Source organism: Peromyscus leucopus, chromosome 14, assembly GCF_004664715.2.
Source record: "Peromyscus leucopus breed LL Stock chromosome 14, UCI_PerLeu_2.1, whole genome shotgun sequence".
NCBI classification, from domain to species: Eukaryota; Metazoa; Chordata; class Mammalia; order Rodentia; family Cricetidae; genus Peromyscus; species Peromyscus leucopus.
In genome coordinates this window covers 49,609,454-49,635,371 of record NC_051075.1, presented here as the reverse complement: position 1 = coordinate 49,635,371, position 25,918 = coordinate 49,609,454, and the positions used below count along the sequence as shown (strand labels likewise).

Sequence of the window (25,918 nt, the reverse complement as noted above, 5' to 3'; positions counted from 1 at the left end):
CCTCAACTCTTATGCCTCCAGGGAGAGCAGATCACAGACAACCAACAGCCCAGCAGGGTAGAGCTTCCCTCGCTGATGCTGCAGGGGGTAGCGCCCTGGCTCCTCCCTCTTACAGGTGGCCTGAGACTTCTTCATTGGCTACCTAGATAGGCCTGGTGGGAAACCACCAGAGAAGGGATACCGGGACACAAACCAGGCATACTTAGGTCTTTGAAAGACACTGTACTTAGGGCTCAGACACTAATCATCTTTGCTTGGTAAAAGCTTCCAAGTGTGACTACAGTCTAGGTAAGTCACAGTCCAGGTTTGGCAGAAGTATAGTTTTTCTTTATTCTCACCCTGTCCTCCCGTTCCTCCTTCATTCCCTCGCTCCCTGCTGGGGGTGGAAGCTGTGGTCTGTATATACTAGACAAATACTCCATCACCAAACCACATCCTCAACTCTGATAGCGTGATTCTTGATGGTGTTCAGGGGTTATGGCAGCACACCCACCGTGCATGCACACCTGCCTCATACCCATACCACACTCATATGTCCTTTGTTTTTGAGAACTTCATACGTGAGTACCATAGTTACATCATTTTCACCCTTCCCTCTCCCTTTTCAGCTCCTCCCATGTCCCTCCTACTCCCTCTCAAATTTATGACTCTGTTTAAATTATTACTGTTTTATACACACACAACCTACTGAGTCCATTTAATGTTGCTTATATATACATGTTTTTAGGGCTGACGACTTGGGATTGGGAAACTGTCTGGGGGCTTGTCCCTGAAGAAAACCAATTCTCCCTCATTCAGCAGACATGGATTGACTCTAGCTCTTCATCTAGGAGTGAGAGTTTCCCATCCACTTGGGCATGTCAACTGGTGTCATTATGCATATCTTGTTTAGGCAACCATATTGTTGAGATTTCACGGTTGTAGCTGCCCTGCTGTGTCTAGGACACACGACTATCCAGGAGCAGGTGTCCCAGGACTCTGACTCTTAGACTTTTTCTGCTTCCTTTTTCACAATGTTCCCTGAGTCTCAGGTGTAGGGGTTGTACTGGAGATGGACCACTTGGACACCCCATAGTCACTTACTCTGCGTTTTGACCAGATGTCTGTAATAGTCTCCATCTATTGCAAAAAGAAGATTCTTTGATGAGAGCTACAGTTATCCCTCTATAGACACCTATTATGCCAAGTCAGAGGCCCCGAGAATTCAAAGCTATTAACATTGTCCCCACTCTTCAGGAATCATAGAAAGGCAAACAACTACATGGCAGTTAAAACATAGGATACCATGGTAGGCTGTTCTCATCAGCTGCCCACTAAAATCTAACTCCAGTGGAGAGACAAGACAAGCCTTACAACTGCCCATTCCCTGTCCAGATTCATAACGAAAGTGACAGTATCTAGAAGTCTTAACAGAGTAAAGCCAGGATGGCTGGACCACCCCAGGGGGCCATTTGTAGGCCCCCAGACTCAGTACGTTGGTACATAGGCTGGTGCATTGTTTGGAGTTGTGCTAGATAATCTGGAGTGTTTTTGAGCAAACTGTGCTCAGTCATCTTTATGTGCTGACCCTTAAAGCTCTGACTTCCTCTGTCATTTAGCAGTCAGGAATTAGCTAAAGGTTATTTGCTTTTCCCACTCCGGTCTGGTTTAGAGTTTCCTCTTTGTGCCCTGGTAAGTCTGTTGTGGCTTATCTCTGTATCCTGTCCTCATTTTTTTTTTTTCTGTACCTCTCACTAATTTCTCTGTGGAAGACCTATGTCTTTTACCCTTGTTTCTAGTGTCTGGAGCTGGGCATCTATATATACCACTAAACTGATCTAAGATTTCACTTTCTTCGATTGCCAAGTAGTGCTCATACTTGCCTACATCCTTGCAAGGATTCAGAATGATGTTGTAAAATGCCATACTCCCTGTACATGCAGAGTATCAGGAAAGGTGCCAGGCATGGTGGCACATGCCTTTAGTCCCAGCACTCCAGGAGGCAGAGGCAGGCAGATCTCAGAGTTCAAGGCCCGCCTGGTCTACAGAATGAGTGCCAGGAAAATCCAGGGCTACACAGAGAAAACAAACAAAGAAGCAAAAAATAAACAAACCAAAAATGAAGTATGATAGGTTTGGCAGAGCGGCACAGTGTCAGAGTGCCTGCCTAGCATGTGCAAAACTGTAAGTTCAGTCTCCAGCATTGCATGAAAATATGAAGGAAAACAAGAGTCTAGTGTGCGGGCGCACACCTGTAATCCTAGCACTCAGAAGACTGGAGCAGGATAGGAAGTTTGAAGCAGCCTGGGCTACATAGCAAGGCCCTTTAAAAAAGCAAGGTATGCCGGTGGTGCGCACTAATCCACACTCGAGCAGAGCAGCAGATCTCTGTGATTCGAGCAGCCTGCTACAAGTGAGTTCCAGGAAAGCGCAAAGCAACAGAAAAGTTCGAACAAAAAAAAAAGCAAGGTATCTTGATACATACAGGGTTGCTGATTATCATCATCATCATCATCATTTTGCCTTTACAAAAATTTTTTAATTAGATTTATTTATTTTATTTTATATGTGTGAGTGTTTTGCATGTATTTATTTATTTATTTTTTAAAGATTTACTTTATTATGGGGGGTGGGAGGGTGCACATTACCCAGAATATGGTGCTAGATACCCTGGAACTGGAGTTAGAGATGGTGATGAGCTGACATGTGGGTGCTGGGACTCAAACCAGGATCCTCTGCAAGAACAGCCAGTGTGCTTAGCCACTGAACCATCTCCCCAGCCCCGTTTTGTGTGTATTTATATGTGTGTACTATGTGCATGCCCAGTGCCCATGGAGATGAGAAGGGGGTGTCGGGTCCCTTGGAACTGGAGTTACAGATGGTCATTGGCCACCATGTGGGTGCTGGAACTGATTCTGGGTTCTATTCAAGAGTAGCAAGTGCTCTTAACCACTAAGAAACCCCACCACATCCATCATCATCATCATCATCATTTAATTAGTACAGCCTTTGTTGCAGCTGCACACTACTGAGGAGTGTTACGATAAATTTGAGGTCCATGTGGCAGGTACAAGCAGAGCCTGCTTTCTGGGTGCTCACAGACTTACGTTGTCCTGTCCTAACTTAATCTCAGAAGGACGGAATGCTGTGTAGTTTTGCGTGGCTTTGGTTGTGACTCTATAGACTAATTCTTCCATTATGCTTTGTGCTCCACATTTCCTGACTCATCGGCGATAAAGACACGCTTCTGTGGACTTGCTAGGTTGGGAGACACTGAGTTCTCACAGCTAGTGTGCTGTTCTACCCTGCTGACACAGTCTACCCTGTGGAACTTTACTCACAGAGCTAGACAGAAGCTTCTATGAAGGTCCTATTTGCACCGATCTGGAGTCGGAAATGTGTATTAACTAGCAGACATTTAAAGAAATCTTTTGCAGGAGCAAAATCCATGTTAAATAAATGCTCATTGGTTTTCTAAAAAAATAAATAAAATAAAATAAAAATGTATCTGTGACAAAAGTTGTCTTAAAAATAGAAAGATTCTGTTTGGGAGAGTCTCTTCTACAGGCATATTTCATTAACACTAACAGAATCCATCATGGTGGTGCACGCCTGTAATCCTAGCCCTCAGGAGGCTGAGACAGGAGGATTAGGAGTTCCAGGCCAAGGCTAAGCTGCACAGTAAGACCTTGTCTGAAACAATAAAACTGCTGTAGCCATTGAGTACTTATTTAAGCTCTTAAAGACTCATTTGATTTTCCGGCAACTGTGAGTCTAATAGTGTTATTTGCTCTCTCCAGAGGAGGGATTACAGGCTCAGAGCAATGGAGTGATTTGCCCATGGATTTGAGGGTAGGGAATGATGGACCAACACTTTAAACCAGATGTACCTCGCTCCAGAGTCTCTGCTTTTCGCTAGTAGGCTTTGTGGCTTCCCTTTATGTTAGTGTGTGTATTCCATTAGTGTTCTATGGGTTGAGGGTGATGTGGGAATGCCTGGATAAATCTCCGTAGCTGTTTTGATGAGGTAGTAGCTGTTGTTTCTTATGTAGTTTCTACCTTGTTCCTCTCCCCAGCTACGGAGTGCTGCTTTGGGAGCTGCTGACTGGTGAGGTCCCCTTCCGCGGCATTGATGGCTTAGCAGTGGCCTATGGAGTGGCCATGAACAAGCTCGCCCTTCCTATTCCTTCTACATGTCCAGAGCCTTTTGCCAAACTCATGGAAGGTAAGGAACTCCTGGCCCGAGGAGAGCTGGTGGCTGTGTGCCCTTACACAGCACTCAGGTGACATTTCCTCATGTCACGAGGTCTGCTGCAGAAAGAGGAGCTGATGGAGTATTAGCCACCCAGGGCAAGAGTCGGGAGAGCTGTTTCTAGACAGTGGCCACACCCTGCCAAAGCAGGTTCCTTTCTGCAGTGACTGTAGCAATTAGTAACTAAAACCTGCTATCTTGCATTCCAGTATCTCGTTATGTAATACAAAATAAGCTACAGTGGCATTTATTCCCAGACCTGAGTATCTTGTGTGTAGAACTGAAGGTCATCAGGGAAGAAAGGGACTCTCAGATCACTGAGTTGGAAACAGAACTTGTGAGACAGGCAAAGCTGAGCCAAGTGAGGAGGGAAAGGGCTTACTGTGTTGGTGGCCACGCAGCGACTGGGTAGAATGCACTCTTCTGACTCACCCTGATGCTTTTCTCGGGGACAGCAGCTTGTGTATGTGTGGGAAACAGGGTCATAGTCACCCCTGGTGCACTTGTGAGTGGTAAGCTGGCAGCGATGTCGGGCGCCAGGAGCTTTGTTCTCGCTTCCCTTGCACTGACTCAGCAAGAGCGTACAGGACAGCGCAACTGACTTCCACTTTCCCCTCTTCCGTTCAGACTGCTGGAACCCCGACCCCCACTCACGGCCATCTTTCACGAGTATCCTGGACCAGCTCACGACCATAGAAGAGTCTGGTTTCTTTGAGATGCCCAAGGATTCCTTCCACTGCCTGCAGGATGACTGGAAACATGAGATTCAGGAAATGTTTGACCAACTCAGGGCCAAAGAAAAGGTAGAGAAGAGGGAAAGGCATGTCTTGTCTTAGCAGAACTGCTTCCCTGGGGTTCTGGACTCAGTGTGCCCGGCCACTGACGCCAGTGCCTTCCTCCTTGGGGTCGGCTTGACTGTCCACAGCACAGGAGCGGCTGTGGGCGGCTGCCAGCAAGTGTTTCGTCCTGCTACCTTAAAATGGACAGTTCTGGAAGGGTGTCCAGGTTCCACAGGGCCTTCTAGAGGACGGTTCCATGAAGGAGAGCGAGCAGAGCATCTCGTGTTGTCTTTTGGAGTCAGTCAGAAACAGGATAGGAAGTTTTCCCGTTTTTATGGAAAAGGTTCCAAACCGAAATCATCTGGGGGCCTTTGGCACCACTTGGCTTGCTGGAGTCTGATTCTGGGTTTGGTGGCCATTCCTCCAGTGGCGCCTCTGTTTTTTCTGTGGTCTGATCCTAGCAGCCAGTGTCCACACGGGGTTTTTGTGCAATTGTATGCCCTGTGCCGTCTGGGCAGGGCTAAATCCAGAGGTCTGAGAAGTCTTGGCTAACTTCCTTTTTTCTTCCCACTCTGTGCTATAGAACTATGGGGGAGTTAATAGTTGTGTGATAGCCAAGCATGTTGGCACAGGCCTCGAATCTCAGCCCTCAGGAGGCTGAGGAAGGAGGGTTGTAAGTTCGAGACCAAACTGGAGTACATCGTAAGTTCTAGACCAGCCAGGGTTATAAAGTGATTTCAAGCCTGGGCTATAGAGTAAACTCTGTCTCGGAGATTAAATGAATAAATAAATAGAAATGTGATAATAATCTAATTTTGTTTCTCACTTTGTTTTCACTTGAAAAGTCTCACGAGACCTCTTTGTCCTGCTAGTATGGTAGTATGTGGGGCAGGTGCGATTGTTTCCATCTCACAGCCGGGGGCCAGTGGCTTCCACCTTCGTGGAGCTAGTAAATGAGGAAGTGGGTCCTTGAACCTGGGCCATCTGACTTTTTTTTTTTTTTTTTTTTTTTTGGTTTTTTGAGACAGGGTTTCTCTGTGTAGCTTTGCGCCTTTCCTGGAACTCACTTGGTAGCCCAGGCTGGCCTCGAACTCACAGAGATCCGCCTGGCTCGAGTGCTGGGATTAAAGCCATCTGACTCTTAAGCCCTGTGTTCTTTGCAAAACCATTGTTATACCCCGACACAAATGATTTAAAAATAACTTCTGGATCTGAATCAAAGAGATTATTCTCCTTCACAGCATAGTGATTCCAAGTGCGGTACAGCTTAGCTTGGCAGGTCATTAACATGCAGTAGTGGCTGGAGGGAGCTAATGGCGAATCTTTAGGGGTCCCTCTGGGGGAGCCATTGATGGCGTCCCTATCACTACTACTCATCCCAGCTAGGAGAACCTCCTCAAGGGGCTGGCTTTTGTTAAGACTGCTAAATCACCCACTCATGGCTACCTTTGTTTTGGATTGATAAAATCATAATTTATAAATTACACAAGCCAGTAGGAAAAATTAAAATTGGATCTTGTCAATAAGTAGTCACAGTAATCCTCCCCACCCCGCTCCCATCCATGGCTTTGCTTCTTGTGGCTTGATTTAACTGCTGTCAACCACTGTCCCAAACTATTAAATGGAACATTCCAGAAGTAAACAGTTTCATGTTTTAAATTGCATGCTATTCTTTTTTGTTTTGTTTTGTTTGTTTGTTTTTTGTTTTTCAAGACAGGGTTTCTCTGTATGGCTTTGCGTCTTTCCTGGAACTCATTCTGTAGCCCAGGCTGGCCTCGAACTCACAGAGATCTGCCTGGCTCTGCCTCCCGAGTGCTGGGATTAAAAGCGTGGGCCACCACCGCCCGGCTAATTGCACGCTATTCTAAGCATCATGATCCAGTCTTGCTCTGCCCTTCCTGGGGACAGTCATCCTTCTGACACTGTGCACACAATCCCAACTAGATATTATATTGATCTTGGGTTTCTTGTTGGCTGTTGGGATATGGCAATTCTGTGTTCAGAAAACCCTGATTTTATTTAATAATGGTTCCAAAGGACAAGAGTAGTAACGCTGGTGATTTAGTGTAGTCTATTGTTACCATTATTCTGTTATTAGTTGTTAATCTCTTATGGGGCTTAATTTAAAGGTTAAATTTTACTTTAGAGGAAGACACACAGAACATGCAGGGTTCAGAAGAGTCTGTGGTTTCAAACATTCCCTGTGGTCTTGGACATGCTCCCCAGGGATAAGGAATCACTACTGTTGGAGGAAGGATCAGCCCTGTCTCCGGGCTTGTTCCATGGCTTTAACCTCTCCAGCTGTAATCACAATATGGCTGTGTTGTACTTTCCTTTCACTCAGGGCTTGCATGTGTTCACTTTCCAGCCAACTGTTGGGCATCCTCTCTCCCGGGCACCATGGGAGAGCTCTGTAGGTTGTCTCCTGAGGCATTCTGTACTGAGGCCCCTCTTCTCTCTGCTGGCTCCCCCTGTCTATAGGAGCTCCGCACCTGGGAAGAGGAGCTGACGCGGGCGGCACTCCAGCAGAAGAACCAGGAGGAGCTGCTGCGACGCCGGGAACAGGAACTGGCTGAGCGGGAGATTGACATCCTCGAGCGAGAGCTCAACATCATCATCCACCAGCTGTGCCAGGAAAAGCCCAGGGTGAAGAAACGCAAGGGCAAGTTCAGGAAGAGCCGACTGAAGCTCAAGGATGGCAACCGCATCAGCCTCCCCTCCGGTAGGTGGCCGGAAAGAGAGCGGGGCTGGGGGGTGGGGCGGGGGTGGGGCGGGGGGCGGGGTTTGCGGGAGTTAGGCTGTGCTTGGAAATGCAGACCATGGCTGTCAAAGCCTGTTGGAGTGGGCCGTCTTGCTCAGTGGATGGCAGGCTTTCTGGGGGAACTGTTCGTTGTGAGTGACTGCAGAGTATACAGTGATGATAAACCCACTAGGCCCAATCTGCTCAAAGCATGGCAGTCTACAGAGCACACTTCACTGGAGGCAAAAGCTGGAGAAGCATGGGTATCATCAGGGTGAGGGGATTCTGAGGTGTTCACATATGAGAAATCTTAACCTTACAAAGTCGTTAGTCTTGTGTCTTTTAATAATTAGCCCTCGGTGCACTTAACATTAGGCTAATATGTAAAAATTCATATTATAAGATTGATATATAGCTAGTCAGAACTACATTGGCTCCATAAAGGTACATTTTCAGTAATGTTATGGAGGAGGAGGGGGGGCGGATATGCAAAGAAATAAGAAACTGTGAATTAGGATCTTGGTGGAGTGTAATGTGCCCAAGGGGACAGGTGAGTATTTCTATAGATTAAATAAGTTCTTCGTGTTCTAAGTCTATAAGGCCTTGGGTAGCACGTTTCTTAGAAGTGTAAGGAAGCAGAGAAACATGGCGTAGCCAGAGGGGCTGTGGGTGATGTTTAAGCTTTGGGATGATGGCTTAAGCACAGACAAAGGAATTAAGTCATTGAATTGAGAGGCTATGCTCACGGGAGCATACACTGCTGTCATTGTCACACAGGGTTTGTTGTTGTTGTAGTTTTGTTTTGTTTTTGCAAGGTTTCTGGTGCCTCTGGAGCATCTAGGCTGTGCTAGGACTGTGCTGTGCACTAGTCATGCAGATAGGAAGCTGTTGTTCCCATCTGCGGGAGAGTTTGGTCTTTAGTGGGCGGACCCCAGTGCCTCTCTGACGGACGAGGAGGCTGAAACTCAGAACTTCAGAGCTAAAGTTGCATGTTCTTCACGCAGTGTCAAAACTACCGTTGGGGCTGGAGAGATGGCTCAGAGGTTAAGAGCACTGGCTGTTCTTCCAGAGGTCCTGAGTTCAATTCCCAGCACCCACATGGTGGCTCACAACCATCTATAATGAGATCTGATGCCCTCTTCTGGCCTGCAGGCATACATGCAGGCAGATCGCTGTATACATCATGAATAAATAAATCTTTAAAAAAAAAAAACCTTTGAGGTGCGTGAGGATTAGGGTCATTTCCCCATTTCCATTGAATCCCTCCCTGCATCCCCACCATGGGCTGGTTCTTAATACCCTGCTCTGCCTGCACTTTGGGAGCAGCATCAAAGGCTTCTTCCTGTTTGGTACCTGCAAAGGGCACGGATGGTGACAGCCCATCTGAAGCATAATTTCCAGTACCGTTTGCTGGAATAATCCGCAAGGTGACAAGCACTGAAAAGCAGCTCCCGTTTGTAATCGCTCCGCCTATATCCATTAAATAGGGAGCTGTATGAAGACTGCCATCTGTGTGTGTTCATCTTGGCACGTGTCCCTTTGGGGAAAAAGAGATGGCTCTGAAAGAGAACGTTTTCCCGGATAAACAAAGCTTTTCGGGACACCGAGGCCTGTCCCTCAGGCCTGCCTGCCAGGATCTCTTGAATGAATTCAACTGGGTGATGATCCTAACGCACACATTTATCTCTCCCCAAGCAGATTTCCAGCACAAGTTCACAGTGCAGGCCTCCCCGACCATGGATAAAAGGAAGAGCCTCATCAGCAGCCGATCGAGCCCTCCAGCAAGCCCCACCGTCATCCCCCGCCTCCGAGCCATCCAGTGTGAGACAGCTTTTCAGACCACGCCAGGGACACTCGGCCCCTGCTCTGCTCGGCCCCCGACTAACTCAGGCTTTGCTCTAGCCATAACGTCTGCCGCCTTCCTCAACAGTGTGTCCACACACGCGGGTCCATGTGCTGACCCTCAGCCCTCCTGCCCCTTGTCCCCTGTTAAGTTCAATGCTGTCTCCACTTTCAGCCGTCAGATAGCAGCCCAGGGGCTCGTGGGTAGAGGAGGCGCTTTAGTGAATCTCTGCAAAGCAGTTTTGGAAACTGGAATGATACAGATACAGATTGGTGCCCACCTTGAGGACCTCCATACTGTTGGCCCTGTTGGGCATCACTGTCCTTTTTCAGTCTGTACTTCCCAAGCTGAGGCTGTCCAAAGCCTAGGTCCTGAGAAATATTGTTAAAGCTTTAGCATGTGCCAAACCCAGACTGGTTTTATTTTTACTATAGTACTTCCTTAAAAATAAGTGTGTGTGTAGGGTGTGTGTGTGTGTGTGTGTGTGTGTGTGTGTGTGTGTGTGTATCAGTGTGTGCAAGTGTGTGTGGTCTGTCTGTCAGTTTGGAGAGACTTCTCTTACTCAACCCTTGTTATTCACAGTGACGCCAGGTGAAAGCAGTAAAACCTGGGGCCGGAGCTCTGTGGCCCCTAAAGAGGAAGGGGAGGAGGAGGAGAAGAGGCTCCCAAAGAAGAAGGGCCGGACGTGGGGACCAGGAACACTTGGGCAGAAAGAGCTCACCTCAGGAGATGAAGGGTAAGAGCCAGCTGATGTGAACTTCTCTCTCACTTAAAGACGGGCACAGCGTTTTAAAATACGATAGGAAACACTTTGTTTCTCTCATGTGTATTTTAATACTTTCTGGGAAAATATACAGGTTTTTTGTTTTTTTTTTTAAGATAGACTAGCCCAAGCTGTCCCCAAGCTCTCCATCCCCCTGCCTCCACTTCCTGAGTGTTGGAATTACAAATGTGCAAGGAAGCTCTTCCTGACCTTTCTAGAGTTTTCCAGCCTCCCAGCTCTTGTAGGGCAGGAATTATCAAGCTCTTTCCACAAAAGGCCAGATGACATTTTAGGCTTCTGGGTCCGAGTGGTGACAGAGACATATGAAAGCTTCCCTGGACTTTGAGTAGTACATACATGAATGAGTACACGTAGCTATCTTCCAGTCAGACCTTACGAAGACAGCTGGCAGGCAGGAATGGATTCAGTCTGCTGGTCTGCTGCCCCCTACAGGTGATCTCAAAGCAGCAAATAGCCCAGATAGGACGGAAATGTAGGAAGTTGGGCTGAGTGGCCTACTTCAACCTGAGTCTTTCCTCTGAAACAGAGGAAAGGGAGAAAAAGCAGGGTTTGCAGGGCTTCCGCCTGTTAACCTGTTAGGTGGAGGCAGCCACCATAACTCGGCCCTGATAGTGCACTAGACTGTACTATGGGGCCCCTAACCACATATGTTAGTGCACTTCCAGGCAAAGGGTCTTGGTGCCTTAAGTGTGCTGTGTCCTCACTTGTAGGCTCGAGACCTGGGAGTCGAATTCTCTGTGTCAGTTTTTCACAGACCAGGAAGACTTCTGGCCATGAGACTCAGCTCCACATCTAACTGTGGGAGCTCATGTTTTCTCACCTACAGAATGGGCCTAAGACTAGTCCCCAGCTTGTGGGGTGAATGTAAGGGTTCTTTGTGAGGTGCATCAATTAGCTGGATCATGGTGAACATACATAGTTATCAGCTGGGATGATGATTCTCTGCCTTCCATGCCATCTACTTAATACCCAAAGTGTGGCCATCATGGTTTGTATTTCTTCTAGAATACCCCTGGCTAGTCTAAGTGTGAGGATAGTAGTCCTATCAGCATTCAGTGACTTCCCACTGGTCACTGAACGGGGCCTCCAAACCTGTCAACTGGCTTTGGTAATCTTTTGAATATTAACATTTCACATTCAAACTCTTCTAAGCTCAAGGGGGGAAAAGTAGCAATTTGATTTCTAAAGATCCAGCTCTGCCAAGTAAGGCTTTGAAACCACAAAGCTCCTTTGAATAGAAAATGTACACTTGGAGGACAAGCTACCTGTCCTGTGTGTGTGAATGCAGAACTTAAGGCCTTGGAGGGCAGGTCAGCAAGTCTACAGCACTCCGGAGAGCAGAGGAGGGACAAGAGCCTTGCTGTCTGTCTGTCCTTTGTGACCTGGCTTGGAGACACTCAGTCACCCCGAATCATTTGCTATTTCTGACATTAGTATAATTCTGAGGTTAACCAGGCTAGCTATGGATTCTGGTAATTAAAATTTTTCCACTGATTTTTCAGTGCACATACAAAGCAATGTGTTTCACTGTAGCATTTTCATACATACAGATCATTACAGTTTTTCTTACTCCCTCACCACCATCCCCCCTGACCCTTTCTTGCAGGTCCCTTTCTCTCCTCAGATAGGATTCTAGTGACTTTCCTGGTTGTTCTGCTTCACTTAAAGTTTTGGGGGTTTGTTTGTTAATGTTTGTTTGGTCTTAATAGTAAGTTGACTTTCTTTTTACACTACAAAATGCTAACTTTACACTTTTCTTTCTCCTTACATAGATTTGTCCTTGCAGACTTTTGAGGCAATTAAGAAGCACATGCCTTGACTTTTTTCATTATTCTCAATTCTTATTGAAGAAATGAAAGTGTATTCTAACAAACCTGAGTCCAGATCTCTTTGATATCAGAAATGTTAGCGATCTCTCCATGATAGAATTTTAGTGTCTGTTGACTGAAGAAAATTTATAATGAGAAAAACCTTGAATTCAGCGAAATGAATTCCCATCTCCCCTTTTTATCCAGCAGTACATGCCTGTAGGAAACAATAGTTCACTGTAGGCAGCTTGGGTATTTTCTGATTCACAGCCCCTTACAGGTGCCCTCTGGCTATCCAGCCTCTTCCTGGGGTGGGTTTGCTGATTGGAGAAGCCACCTGACTGGTCTAGCCTGAGCAGTCTGAGTATGGGAGAGGGTGAGCTGACGGTGGTCTCCATTGCCTCTTGCTGATCCTCTTTATTCATTGAAGTTCCCCCCAGAGACGGGAAAAAACTAATGGCTTAAGTACCCCGTCAGAGTCTCCACATTTCCACTTGGGGTGAGTCAGCTCTCCACCCATCCATAAGCTGTCTTGGTAGCAACCGCCCTACCATTTCCTTGTTCTCATTCCTCATCACTGCAAGGGATGAGCTGATTGTGTTTTTAAGAGCGGTACCCCGGTGCACCTTGGGAAAATCCTTCTGTTTACCCACCCCAGTTGATGGGATGCTCCTTGCATACTGTTTCTAGAGAAGACCGCTTGGCTATATATCATTGAGCACTGGCAATTTTTTTATTTGCTGATCTGGGCTTCCTTGGGCCCTGTACTAGAGGAAATGTGATAACATTGCCGTCAGGAGGCCCAGGCTATGGGTTTAGCCACTTGCTTCTCTCCAGCTCTGTGTCCTGTTTGAAACCAGCAGAGTCTGGGATGTGTCTTAAGTCACCAGTGTCCTGGCAGCGCTTAAAACAGAGTTCTGAGGCCAGGGAGAAAACTGAGGCTTCTCCCTCCCTCTGGTGCCTTGGGGCTCTGAGAGAACAGGCTTTCGGTGAGCAGGCAGAGTCCCCTAGGATTGATAGGCTAGGCTTTCAATGCCACCATAACGTGCCGATTCCTCGACGCTCCCTTTTATTGCCCTCTAGGGCAAAGACCAGTGCTTCCAGACCTCAGATCCCCCTTTGTAAGGGAGACGATGGGGGAGTCCATTCTATCTCTGGAGAATTGCCAGACTTCCCAGCGAGCTGATGGCAGGGTTTGAAATCAAAGCGGCCATCCTTTGTCTCCGTGCCCAGATAAACGGAGGGCTGGAGTACCACGTAGTGTCTTCCCCATATATGTCTGTCCCAAGTGCACTGGGTTGGTGCAGCTTTGTTGCTTGATTTTTTTTTTTTTTCCTTTTGAAGAGTGAATGGCTTTGGAAGCTTAAGCATGCGAGATAGAAGCGTGGAAGGAGAACCTGAGAAACATGAGTGGAGTGGCCCGGGCCATTTCTGCGGGTTCATCTGCTCCATGCTTGCTTTGCACTGCAGGTGTTTGCACTGAAGTACTTGTAACGTAATGAGTGTGACGTTGTGTCCGGATCCTGTGGGGTCATTGCCTCTCCCTGAAGAAGGGCTCAGACGAGACCTTCCGCAAGCTCCGTCCTTGCTCTGTCCGCTTGCCCGCCTGCTCACTCGATCTTTCCATGGCTCCACAGCATGTGAGGGGCTGAGTTAGACCACCGCTTTGCATCTCCTGGAGCATGTGCACTTGTCTGTGAAGTAGGTGGGCTCGGGACGAGTTGTCTGGTTCCCCAGGCTTCTCAGTGTGATTAAGTGGACAGACGTTTGCCGAACGCCCGTGGAGGCTAGAGTGAGAGAAGTAGCCAGTGCTGACAAGTCTCCTCCTCATTCTTCAGCCTCAAGTCCCTGGTAGATGGATACAAACAGTGGTCATCCAGTGCCCCCAACCTGGGGAAGGGTCCGAGGAGCAGCCCCGCCCTGCCTGGGTTCACCAGCCTTATGGAGATAGGTAAGTATAGCTTTTGTCTTGGTTTTCTCCCTGTTTCCTTAGAGGATTCTTGACCAGACTTCCAGGATTGTTTAAGGATTCCTAGTATTCTCTGTAGGGTTTGTCTCAGTTTTGTTCCTTCCCTCTGATCCTCTCTTCTGTCCCTTCCATTTTATTGTAAACCATAGTTTCCTTGTAGTATAGCCTTGGAATCTATCCTGCCCCAAGAATCCAGCAATCATCTCCCCAGGGCAGTGAGCCAGGATGAGGACTTGAAGCAGACCTTTCCCCTTCCCAAGCTTTTCCAGTGTTACTCTCTGGCTGTGAACGGTGGCTGAGTTCTCTGGCAGCTCCCCCGGTATTCTTTTCTCTGTAGATTTCCAAGTCATAATAGGCCCATCAGTGGAACAGATTGCCCTTCACCCATGTACAGGATTCTCATTTCTTGTGCAGACCAACTTTAAGACATGTTGCTCAGCATAGTGATAGAAATCCAAAGCTCCTCTAGTTTTAAGGACAAAAAATATTTGAAATGTTTCTTTTACCTGGTGTAGTAGGAATGCATACTGCATGTTCTTGTTAGAGTGAGTACCTATGAGGCTAAAGGTATAGCCCCTTGGCAATGTACTTGCCGAGCATGAGTAAGGTGGTCTGTGGCATTATACACACACTCAAAGGAGTCCCTATGAAGGAGGCAGATCCCCTTTTCTGCAAGTAGAGAAATGGGCCCTGGGATGCAGGTAAGTTTCCCATGTTGGTCTCAGTTGAGTGCGGCAGAACTGAGCAGGCCCCATTGGTTCAATGCCCAGTTCCGTGTCCTGTATCTCTGACACAGAGTCAGGCTGGGAGAAGGACTGGACTCTTCATTCTGTATTTCTCTGCCATTTATCTGGTGTTCACAGAGGATGAAGATGGGGAAGGCCCAGGGAGTGGAGAGAGTCACCTACAGCATTCGCCCAACCAGTCCTACCTCTGTATCCCGTTTCCTCGTGGCGAGGATGGGGACGGCCCCTCTAGTGATGGAGTTCATGAGGAGCCCACCCCAGTCAACTCAGCCACCAGTACCCCTCAGCTGACGCCAACCAACAGCCTCAAGCGCAGCGGGACCCACCACCGGCGCTGTGAGGTGGCTCTGCTTGGTTGTGGGGCTGTTCTGGCAGCCACGGGCCTAGGGTTTGACTTGCTGGAAGCTGGCAAGTGCCCGTTGCTTCCGCCAGAGGAGCCTGAGCCACCAGCCCGGGAAGAGAAGAAGAGACGTGAGGGTCTTTTCCAAAGGGCCAGCCGCCCCCGTCGGAGTACCAGCCCCCCCTCCCGAAAGCTCTTCAAGAAGGAAGAGCCAATGATGTTGCTAGGAGACCACTCTGCTTCCTTGACTCTGCTCTCTCTCTCCTCCATCTCCGAATGCAACTCGACCCGCTCCCTGCTGCGCTCTGACAGTGATGAGATCGTAGTGTATGAAATGCCAGTCAGTCCAGTTGAAGCTCCGCCTCTCACCTCGTGCGCCCACAACCCTCTTGTTAACGTCCGAGTGGAGCGCTTCAAGCGAGACCCCAACCAGTCCCTGACGCCCACCCACGTCACCCTCACAGCCCCCACGCAGCCGAGTGGTCACAGGCGGACTCCTTCTGATGGGGCACTTAAGCCAGCAGGAGGCCCTCCCGCGCTAGCGAGTCGGAGTCCCTCCAGCAATGGAATGAGTCCCAGTCCTGGGACAGGTGAGTTCGCGGCCACTTCCTCTTTTCTCTTTGCTTCTTTTGTGGCCCCCAGGGAGTCAAGACGTTTGTAGGTGGCTCTCTTTCTACGTCTGGATTTGGATAAGCCCAAAGAAATTTGAATTTCTTTTCTTGCTCAACCATGCAAGAGATATGATCTGGGATTGGCAGGGTGTCCAGGGCTGGCTGACTTCTCTCTGCCCTGGTGGACCATGGGCATCTTCTCCTGATTGTGAAAGGAGACAGGCCAGTTGCAGGAAGAGCCAGCATGGACCCAGTGGCACGCTGAGACCCTGCTCTGGTGCAGGGCAGTGGTCCCAGCGGCAAGCTTATTATTCCTAAAGACCCTGCAGCTACAAGGAAGGAATCTTGACCACACCTAGGAAGGGCGTTTTCTGCCGCATGCTTGGGCCCTGCCATTATGGCGTGAGCTCAGAGACACACCTAAGGTCAGCTGCCACTCACCCATTATGTTCGCCATCGCTCCCTGAGTCATCACCCCTGTCCCTTCAGACCCGGAGACATGTCCGGCGGGTGGCTGTCCACGTGCATGAGCTCGCCTTGCATCCGACCCCAGAGACTCCTGGGAATTCATGCTTTCAACCTAGGGCTTTGCTGCCCTGATCCCTTGCTCCCTGAAAGACCCGAGTCTGCCTAAGAAACATCCCCTAGCCCCGTGAGAGAAGCAGAGGTGGCCACACCCCTCTGGAGAGGTTGAAGTGTGCGTGACAGTTGTGCCCCACCATTTTGTGTGACTCCTCCTCCTGCAGGTTTGTTTGTTACACTCGGGTGTGTGACCTCTCTGGGAATAAAGACAGCATGAATCATCTTTACGTTTTTTTTGCTACCTAGCTCTTTTCCTGTCGTATGATTATTACATAGGTGAACACGGAACAACAGGCATTCCCTTAAACCAGGGACCCCCAAACTGTTTTGGGAAAGGACCAGATGGTAAATATTTTAGGTTTTGTGGATTGTACAATTTTTTTTTTAACTACTCAGCAATACTACTGTAAATGGAAAGCAGCCTTGGAGTGTATCCAGATTATGTCCCAATAAAACTTGACTTACAAACATAAGTGACCATCTTAAAAGTCCTTTCCCAACCTTTGCCTTTAAATTGGTTCATTATCCATGTGACCCCCCCCCCCATATGTTATTATTACTTGACCCAAGGCTACTTGGTTTCTAGTTCACTACCATATCCCTAGCACCTTGCAGCACACTGCATGACCCACAGTAGGTGCTCTTTAGTTTAGTTCCTTTGGCCCACGTGCCTAGGCATATGGCAGCCTGGGGAAGGTGTGTATCTCACCCGGAAACATGATGCCATTGCCTGATGTCTTTCCCGTTGTCTCCCTGACCAGGAATGTTGAAGACTCCCAGCCCCAGCCGAGACCCAGGTGAATTCCCCCGTCTCCCCGACCCCAACGTGGTCTTCCCCCCAACTCCGAGGCGCTGGAACACACAGCGGGACTCCACCTTAGAGAGACCCAAGACCCTGGAGTTTCTGCCCCGGCCGCGTCCTTCTGCCAACCGGCAGCGGCTGGACCCGTGGTGGTTTGTGTCTCCCAGCCATGCCCGCAGCGCCTCCCCAGCCAACAGCTCCAGCACAGAGACTCCCAGCAACCTGGACTCGTGCTTTGCCAGCAGCAGCAGCACTGTGGAAGAGCGGCCTGGACTCCCAGCCCTGCTCCCTTTGCAGGCAGGGCCACTGCCCCCCGCTGAGCGGACGCTTCTGGACCTGGATGCGGAGGGGCAGAGCCAGGATAGCACTGTGCCCCTGTGCAGAGCTGAACTGAACACACACGGGCCTTCCCCTTACGAGATCCAGCAGGAGTTCTGGTCTTAGTGTGAAAAGGGTCAGGGTGGGCAAGGGGGAAGCCGGAGGAGATGGAGGGAGCTGGCTGGCACAGCCCTGTCTCAGTTAGGCCCCCTGGGATCCAGACCTCCTCCTTGCACTCAGAATGCACTTTGAAGATGGAAGGGATGGAAGCAGGGCCAGCCACTTCAGGGGGGTCTCCTGCCCTGCAGGATCTCTTTTCCACGTTCACTGGAGGGGTTGTGTCAGCTCTGGCTGTGTAGGTGAAGGAAGGCATGTCCCCCACCCTCCCTCCGGTCTTCCTCACCTTCAGGGTGACACTGCAGAGTCATCCAGCCGGAGCTGTCCTGGAGTCTCTTTGTCAGCCCTGAGTTCTGTACTGATGTTCTGCGATTGATTTAGCTTGTCTTCCCGTGACTCAGTGTCTCCTTTAGTGTGTGATGAGTGTCTTGTGTCCGAAGTCCTTTTGTGCTAGCTGGTGGGGACAGGTTGGCCTTAATGAGGGCCAATGGGCTTGAAAGACCTGGTGCCGCCTACCTGTGCAGATTCCAGTGAGAACTGAGAGTGTGAGGAGGGAGGAGAGGAGGCAGGCAGGGGAAACGGTCAGGTTGGGTAGAAAGGGCCCTAGAGTCACTCCTTGGTTTCGGTTTGGGTTTTAGAAACAGAGGCAGAAGTCAACACCTGCTGAATGGCTCCATCTACTCCCTTGGGTTCAGGCCATGGCTACACCAAGTTTGAATAGAAGCATATTCATCTCAGGAATAGCTGTTTGGGAGACGCACTCAGTGATGCCAGGTCTGAGGTCAGACACAGCTCCTGCATGGACCTGTCTTGTTGGGACTCTGTTGTTCTTTCCTCTAGTTCCTGGAATCAGTGGCCTGCAGGTCCGATGTGACTCACTGACATATCCGAAGTATGTCAGGATAACATATAGGGGTGGGTCCTGGACCTTGGGATGTGGAACAGCGGGGATTTCTTCATCGGACTTGGGCACCTTGTGCTACCCTTGAAGTAAACGGAACCCTTAGTAATAACTCTGGGTGTATGGAGGCAGCAGCGTGATACAGTTCTTCAAGTGCTCGGTGGTCCGCTGATGGGCGCTGACCAAGGCCACCTGTCTCTGCACAGACAGCCGTTGTGCTGGGCCCTGCATGTGAGCTGGACAGCGAGGCCCACCAGAGAGGCTAGTGCTGACCGGTTTAGTATGTGTTTCCTGAACTTGAATACTGAGCTTCGTCGAAACTTTCTCACATATTTTCTTCTCTGTCGACCTCCTCTGGGCCCCCTGTGTTGTATGTGCGCCCTGGCCCTTACGTGACAGTAACAGCTTGGTCGGGGTCACAGTCCCCGTGGTGTCGGGGTCAGTCTGCAGGCTCCCGTATTGGCTGTCTGGGTGCCCATGGGTTAGAGCTGTACACGTGGGACAGACAGGTGACAGATTTCATATCCCTGCTGTGTCTCTGTAACTGAGGCACGGAAGGGTGAGGTTGGTTTCCACGGTTCCTTGTGAGCCCATTTGCCTTTGGCGTGACCCCGCAGCCCCCTAGACTCGACGGGGAAGCGATGCTGCCGGTGTCAGCCAGGGTTTGGCTGTAGAGCCTCATCTTTCCTCTTGGTTCTGTGAAATGAGGATGTAAGAGATTACTTTTGCCCCCTCCCCCCCCACCAGTCCGACTCCTCAGATAGGAGAGGAGAGCTTGTGAGCCCCCTCAGAAGCCCCAACCAACCTAATGATGATGCTTTGTTCGTGAGGACTGGATAGTCTGCTCTGTGCCCCTCTCTGGGTCTCTGAAAACCCCTGTTCCCAAGCCGCAAATATATCTGCACACCTTGGCTGCACTAAGGCTTTAAGGTGGGCTGCAGCTGGCTCCAGCCCGTGCTCCGGCCCCACGCAGGGTTTTTCTCCGGTCCGTGTTTGGTTGTGGACATCTTTCTGGGAAAGATGGGGTGTTGCAGATGGAATATACACTGTGTGATAACTACCTGCCATTGAGTGATGGGTGGGATCTTTTCTTGTTCACCCAATGTTCAGACAGAGGAAGGCTTTGCTAAAGAAATGATGGTACCTGAGAGAAGAGAAAGCAGGGCCATGAGCATGGGTTGAGATGGGGGGATTTCCTGTTCGGTTCCTCCAAACCTGTGCAGTGCTGGACCACTGTCTGCCACACTTTTTGTGCGAGCCTGGAGATGGGATGAAAGTTAAGGAAGTCAGCTTGTATGACGTGGGTTCCCTCCCTCTGTGGTCATGGTTAGGAACAGGCCTGGTCCCTGTGAATAAACCCACGAGTGACAGTAGCCAGCTCCTCCCTTTCTCTCAACTACCTTTCCTCAAAGACTTGCCTTCCGCTTAGAGCGGGTGTTCCTGAACCTGCGGCTGCTGTCCTGGGGCTGCTAACAGGATCTTAGCTGTCTCCTCAGGTCTTCAATTCCCAGTGCTTACCCTTGGGGAATCCATACAGTTGGAACTGAGTAGATGCCTCCATTATCCTTACTGCTATTTCTAGGAAGCTGTGGCGGATGCTCTTAACTTGGCATTCTTTGACATCCCTGTGGTCTGGTAGGCGTCATAATAACAATAGCATACATCTGGACAACTCAGAATAGGGTAGCTTTTCCTTCTGACCTTTACAAGATGACATCGTTTTCCTTTACATTCGATACATGTGTCTCAAAAACAGACAGACAGACAGACAGACAGACAGACGCTGTTTGGATGATTGAGTCTGGCCACCAGGCTCTGAGACAGCACAGGTTGGCCCTGCTCCTCTGTTCTGCTTTCCTTGCATGACTTCCGTCCTGTGTCTTGACCCCTCTCAGGTTTCCTTGTAAAAAGGAAGTATATTTTCCTCTCATATACTTCCCTTGTGAGGGCAGAGGAACCCCGTGGCTCCCTACCAACTCGAGGGGCAGCCTCTTCCCTTGCAGGATGAATGTGCTGGAGCCGACAGTGCGGCTCTCACCCCCTTCGCCTTGGGGCATCTTCCCTCGGGTTTATCCTTTGGCTTCTGGAAGAGGAGAGATTCGGGGTTGGCTTGACACAGTGCGTGGGCCAGGCATTTGCTCTCCTGCCACACTATGTAGCCCAGGTGACAACAGCATCGTTTCTCATTCCCTCCCCCACTTAGCCTGGCCGGCTGGGTGTCCTTGCCGTCTGTGTCTTTCTGAGGAAATGGGAGCGAGCTTGGTGAAAGCCACCATAGGGATAGCTGTCCCCGCCCTTTTAGGGTCATCCCCAGGGTCACATTTGATACGAGTTTGAAATCGGGCCACTTCTGGAAGAATCTTTGGGAAAGGGGCCCCTCGCCCATGGGACATCATGTGCCAAAGTCTGAGGCTCCTCACAAAGCCCCTTTACACTCAGGCTATATTGCTCAGGGACACAAGACATTGCCGGCTGTCTAGACCTGGCCCTTACTCCATGCTTTTGCCTCCCTCGGCTCCATGTTGTCGACATTTCTTGCCCCGTGAGAAACTCATGAAGTTCCTCTCCTTTGCCCTTCCTCTTCTGTCCTCTGCCACCCACACCCACCCACTCCCCATAGCTGCACCTGCCGGGTGCTAGGCAGAGACCTATCAACATCAAGCTTACTTTTAACAGCGTAAAGAACGCAGGGCCCTGCAGCCTGGGTGGCCGTTGAGTGGACACCTCAGGGCCTAGGTGTCCATCTGTCCAGTGGTACCCCACCATGGATGCAGAACCCTGACCTTTCGATCAGGTATGTATTTGATCATGTGCCTTTGGATTGGTGTGTGAAGAACAGCACAGTCCGACAGTTCAGAAGCACACATCTCATTGCCTCTAGAAGGCTTGGGAGGAGAGGCAGGTCCTGCTTGCTGTTGAAGTACTGGACTTTCTCTAAGGGAAGACTGACTGTCCAGACTAGATTCAGGGGCAGATGTTAAGATTGGCCCTCAGGGAGTTGTGGGTGGCAAGAACCTGGAGACTTAAGCAGTCCATTTTCAAGTTATAAATTTGCCAGTATCTGGCCCCCAGAAGCCCCTTTGTGAGCTGGGGGTGATGCTCACTGTCCTATTTAAAACTCTTCTAACTGTGAAACCTACCATCTTAGCTAGGTTCAGTGATACATTCTTAGAAACCCAGACTGGGGCAGGACAGTTGCTTCAGCTCCAGATGTGATGTCAATCTGGGGCAACATAGCAAGACCCTGTCTCTCCAGTGTGTGGTGCCAGAGCCCCACATCCAGTGTGCAGATAGCTCCACCATGCAAGATTGCTTCCCTTGGAGAAAAGCATGAATGTATGTATGATTGGAGGTCAAAGGCCAGTACTGGCCATTTCATATGACTCAGTCATGTGTCTCTTGTCACTGTCCTTGGCTTGACCTGAGCACTACTTCTTGTCAAGATATAGTTGTTGTTGTTGTTGGGAACACATTTCCAGATGGCAAAACATTATTTTCCTAGTTCACAGATTATAATAAAGTCAGCACACAAAAGGAGAAAAGCCCTTCTCCTTGGACTCTTCCTGGCATTGCTGCTTGGAGGCTGGCCATCTCTGGTACTGAGTTGAAGGGTGGGAACCAGCAGCAGGAATCTTGTTTGATTAAGGCTAATTAATATGGTTCTAACTAGTGTAACCCAGACCCGGGGTCCTGGTTGGCTCTGCAGATCAGGTGAGTTTCTTTTACTTTTTCGTGGACTGTTTCCAGGTATTCCATTCACTGCCCCTTCTGTCCCTCGTCTCTGGTCGTGGACCCTGGAGGCATCCTGGCCTCCCTGAGCTGCTGGGGAAACCCTAGACTTCCTTTTCAGGATCCTGGGTTCTCTTGAGCTCTGCCCTGGGACTGACTGCTCCTTCTTGGTTTCTTATGCTTTGGTCCCTGCATCCCCTTGAGTCTTGTGTTGGAAAGAGAAGATCCTGGTGATTGAGGGGAGTTGTCTGAGGGGGCGCTCCGTGCTGCTCTGGTTTCCTTGCCCCTGGCTTCCCTTCTAATTGTCATGCCCTTTGATTGCCAGGTGTGAACATGACAGCTAGGTGGTGTCTCTGGGTGGGAAATTCAAATCTAGTGTTCAAAGACCAGCCTTTCTTACTAGGGCAGGACGGGTGGAAGCTCAGAGGTCAGAACGGCTGTAAGGGAAACCCTGACATGTGAAGACCCGCAGAAGTGATATGGTGTGCTTTGCAGTCACTCAAGACCGTCTTTCAAAAGTCCTATGTTATTCTCCTTCCTGAAATCCTTCCCACCTTGCTACCTGCACAAGACGGCCTTAAGACTAAGCACTGATCATGTCATGGGTGGTTTTACTAATTTTGGCATTTTAGAAAGTGACATTGAAGTATGGTTTAGCCTTTGATTGCTGATGTTTTACATTTTATTTTATTTTATTTTTAACATCCCTTTGAAATTTGTATCCGACACAAGTGCCTCACTCATCTCAACCTGGTCTAGGCCCTGCCTGCCTGTCTCCTGGATCTCCAGATGGGGCTGTGACATTTAACATAGGTGTGATGTCTTATTCTCGTTTCCACCCCACACAGCACGTTCTAAGTGCCGCTCGTCACCCCCGGGAGCACTTGCATTCAAATACAGTGGTGAAGCACCCAGTTCTTAACATTGGCCCTGCAACTGGGGTGACTTTTCCTTCTTTCATGTTCCTTCATGTTCTCGGGCTGCCTTTCAAGCTCTTGGAAGTCATTTTCCAGGGTTTTGTGTATTCTAGGAGAAGGAAAGTGATCATGTAGAGAGAAGCCTGTACATTCTTAACTCCAGCTTCTCTGGGAATTCTAGAAGTGAAGAGCGTCATTCATCCAAGATCTCAGAAGTGAGTGAATGGAGGATTTCTGTCATTGCTGCCCCCCACACACGTTAAGCTTTGCAGTCTCTACCCCTACCCAGCAAGCCTTCTAAATAGTCCCTTCACACACACACACACACACACACACACACACACACACACACACACACGCCTGTGTCAGGTTCCTGCCATTGTTACCCTCCATCATCATTTCACTCAATCATTTATTCTACCTCCGGTTTGAAGGCCATGTCTGCTATGGCTTTTATTTTTTATTATTATTATTAGTAGTATTACTTTGGGCAGGGTCTCATGTAGCCCAGACAGGCTTCGAACTTGCTGTATAGCCCAGGATGACCTTGTACTTCTGACCCTCCTGCTTCCATTTCCCAGTTGCCGAGATGACGGGCACATAACTTTTATTTTCTTCATTACTGTCAGAATGAGACATGGGTTTTTCCTGGCCCAGGTATGGAGTTGAATGATAAATCTTAAGAAACCAGTAAATCATCCACATAGGAGGCTCTGTCTGGACAAATGTGCAGACATTTCATGATGTCTTACAGTACTCCTCAGAGTTGGTGGGTATTGCCTGCATCCAAGGATGTGTGAACAGACATGGAGAGTTTATGCTGATTGCCTGGCGTCACAGAGCTGGGAAGCAGGTCGCTGATCTGTTTAAGACATGACGCTAGCCTTGGAGCACATTTCTAGACCACTGTTGAAAAGCCTTGAGGTGAAGTTAGGCCAGTCTGGGGCCATGTAGGTTCTGAAATGACCCTTTTCCTAAGGTATTGTGTGCCCTGGCTGACCTGTGATCACCACCCCCCCCACCCCCCACCACCCCCCGCCCCCAGAGCTCAGCAAACTTCATTTGCTGATGGAGGAGGCTCTTTCTCCTTCACGTGTCTCCCCTCTGCAGGGATTCTGAGCTCACTGGGATGTCTGTAGCTGCCCTGGCTCCCAGGACCACCTAAGGCTCCGTTTCTCTTTCCTGTTTCCAGCTCTAGCTTCCCTGGTGTTCCTCGTTGTAGCCCCACTTTCCTGGGTCCCCAGTTCTTTGAGTTTGGAAGCCTACTCCAGCCCCCGTCTTCTAGGGAGATGACGCCGCTGTCCCTCTGTCTCCTTGAGCCTTGGTACCCGGCTGCAGCAGCAGAGCAGGGAGGTGGTGAACGCTAATGTTCTGCTTCCGCTGACCCTCTCTTCTCATCTGTCCGCAGCCACAGCTCCATCCACAGACGGCAGTCTGGGGCTCTCTTCCAGGTTGCAGGAGAGGCATTGGTTGGGCCCTGGTTTTCTGCAAAAGCTTCCTTAGGGCTCTCTCCCCTTAGGGCCCGTGAGTCTAGGAAGTACAGTGAACGTCCTGTTTGTCTTGTCCTCCAGTATCTAACGACAAGTTTCCTGTGCCAGTGTCTCCCTCTTCTCCATGTGTCCCGAATTGAGCCCTCATTTCCTTTGGAATCTAAATTATTGTGTGTCGTCAGAAATATTTAAAGATGGAAGTGTCCTGAAGGAAGTCTATTTTCGGGTTCTTTCCTTTGGCTTTTTCTTTTCATTTCTTTCGAGGTACTGTACATTGGTGACGAGGGATGCCAGGCAGGCTTGGTTCCGCGGCCAAGCCTCCCGCTGTATTACAGTGTAATGCTGATCTCCGCCTGGTCCCAACACCAGGGCTCTCAGAGACTTGAATAAAACTGTCATAATGGTTACTCCTGGTTTGCTGTGGTCCTGTGTGACTTGTTCTAACCCATCCTTTCTTTAATTAAACCAGATGTCCAAGTAACCAGGCTGTTCCCAGGGAATTGTTACCCATAGGAAACGAGTATGGAGTGATAGGAAGATGCTGTAGGAAAAAAAAAAAGCCATGGGTGAGAGACCTCTGAGGGCTCTTGAGACCCCAGACTGACCATAGGAGCCTTAAGAGAGGGATGCTGATGGGTGGTAAGTACGGGGCAAAGGATGTGAAGCTTAACATGCAGGGGACAGAAAAGGCTCCTTTCACTCCTTCCGGCGGGGCGTTCTGGGGAATCAAACTTAGGTCATCGGGTTTGGCAGCAAGTCCCCTTATTATCTGAGCCATCTCACCAGCCCGAAGAAATCTGTTTAATAAAGTATAGTTAGTGCTGTGATGGGATGCTGTGGGGGGTACTATGGACTGGATGGAGCCTGAGCTGGGGCCTCACAGACAACTTCCTAGAGATGTCCCTGAGAGCCCTGAAGGGTGGAAGCGAGGCTGACAGAATAGCTCAGTTGTACCTTGCAAGCATGAGGACCTTAGTTTGACCCCCAGAACCCACATAAGAAAAGGTGAACGTGGTGGTGTATGCTTGTAATGCCAGCGCTGGGAAGGCAGGGATAGGCAGGGCTCACTGGCCAGTCAGTCTAGGCTACTTGGTGAGGTCGAAAGATCCAAACCAGTGAGAAATTCTGTCTAAAAGGGGGGAGGGCAGATGGCACTGGTACCTGGGAAATAATACCCAGGGTCCTCTGACCTCCACATACATATGTGCGCG

General features: G+C 49.5%; 1 protein-coding gene across 1 annotated transcript in view; it reads left to right on the top strand.

The window, feature by feature from the left end:
* The window catches only part of Map3k9 (mitogen-activated protein kinase kinase kinase 9), a 76,582-nt gene extending 51,468 nt beyond the window's left edge, over window positions 1-25,114 (top strand). Inside the window, 9 exon segments of the mRNA XM_028877449.2 lie at window positions 4,056-4,204; window positions 4,859-5,034; window positions 7,492-7,732; window positions 9,449-9,571; window positions 10,176-10,329; window positions 12,616-12,684; window positions 14,024-14,136; window positions 15,018-15,830; window positions 17,195-25,114. Coding sequence (XP_028733282.1) covers window positions 4,056-4,204; window positions 4,859-5,034; window positions 7,492-7,732; window positions 9,449-9,571; window positions 10,176-10,329; window positions 12,616-12,684; window positions 14,024-14,136; window positions 15,018-15,830; window positions 17,195-17,679 — 2,323 coding nt within the window. The 3' untranslated portion in view covers window positions 17,680-25,114.
* The last annotated feature ends 804 nt before the right edge of the window (window positions 25,115-25,918 follow it).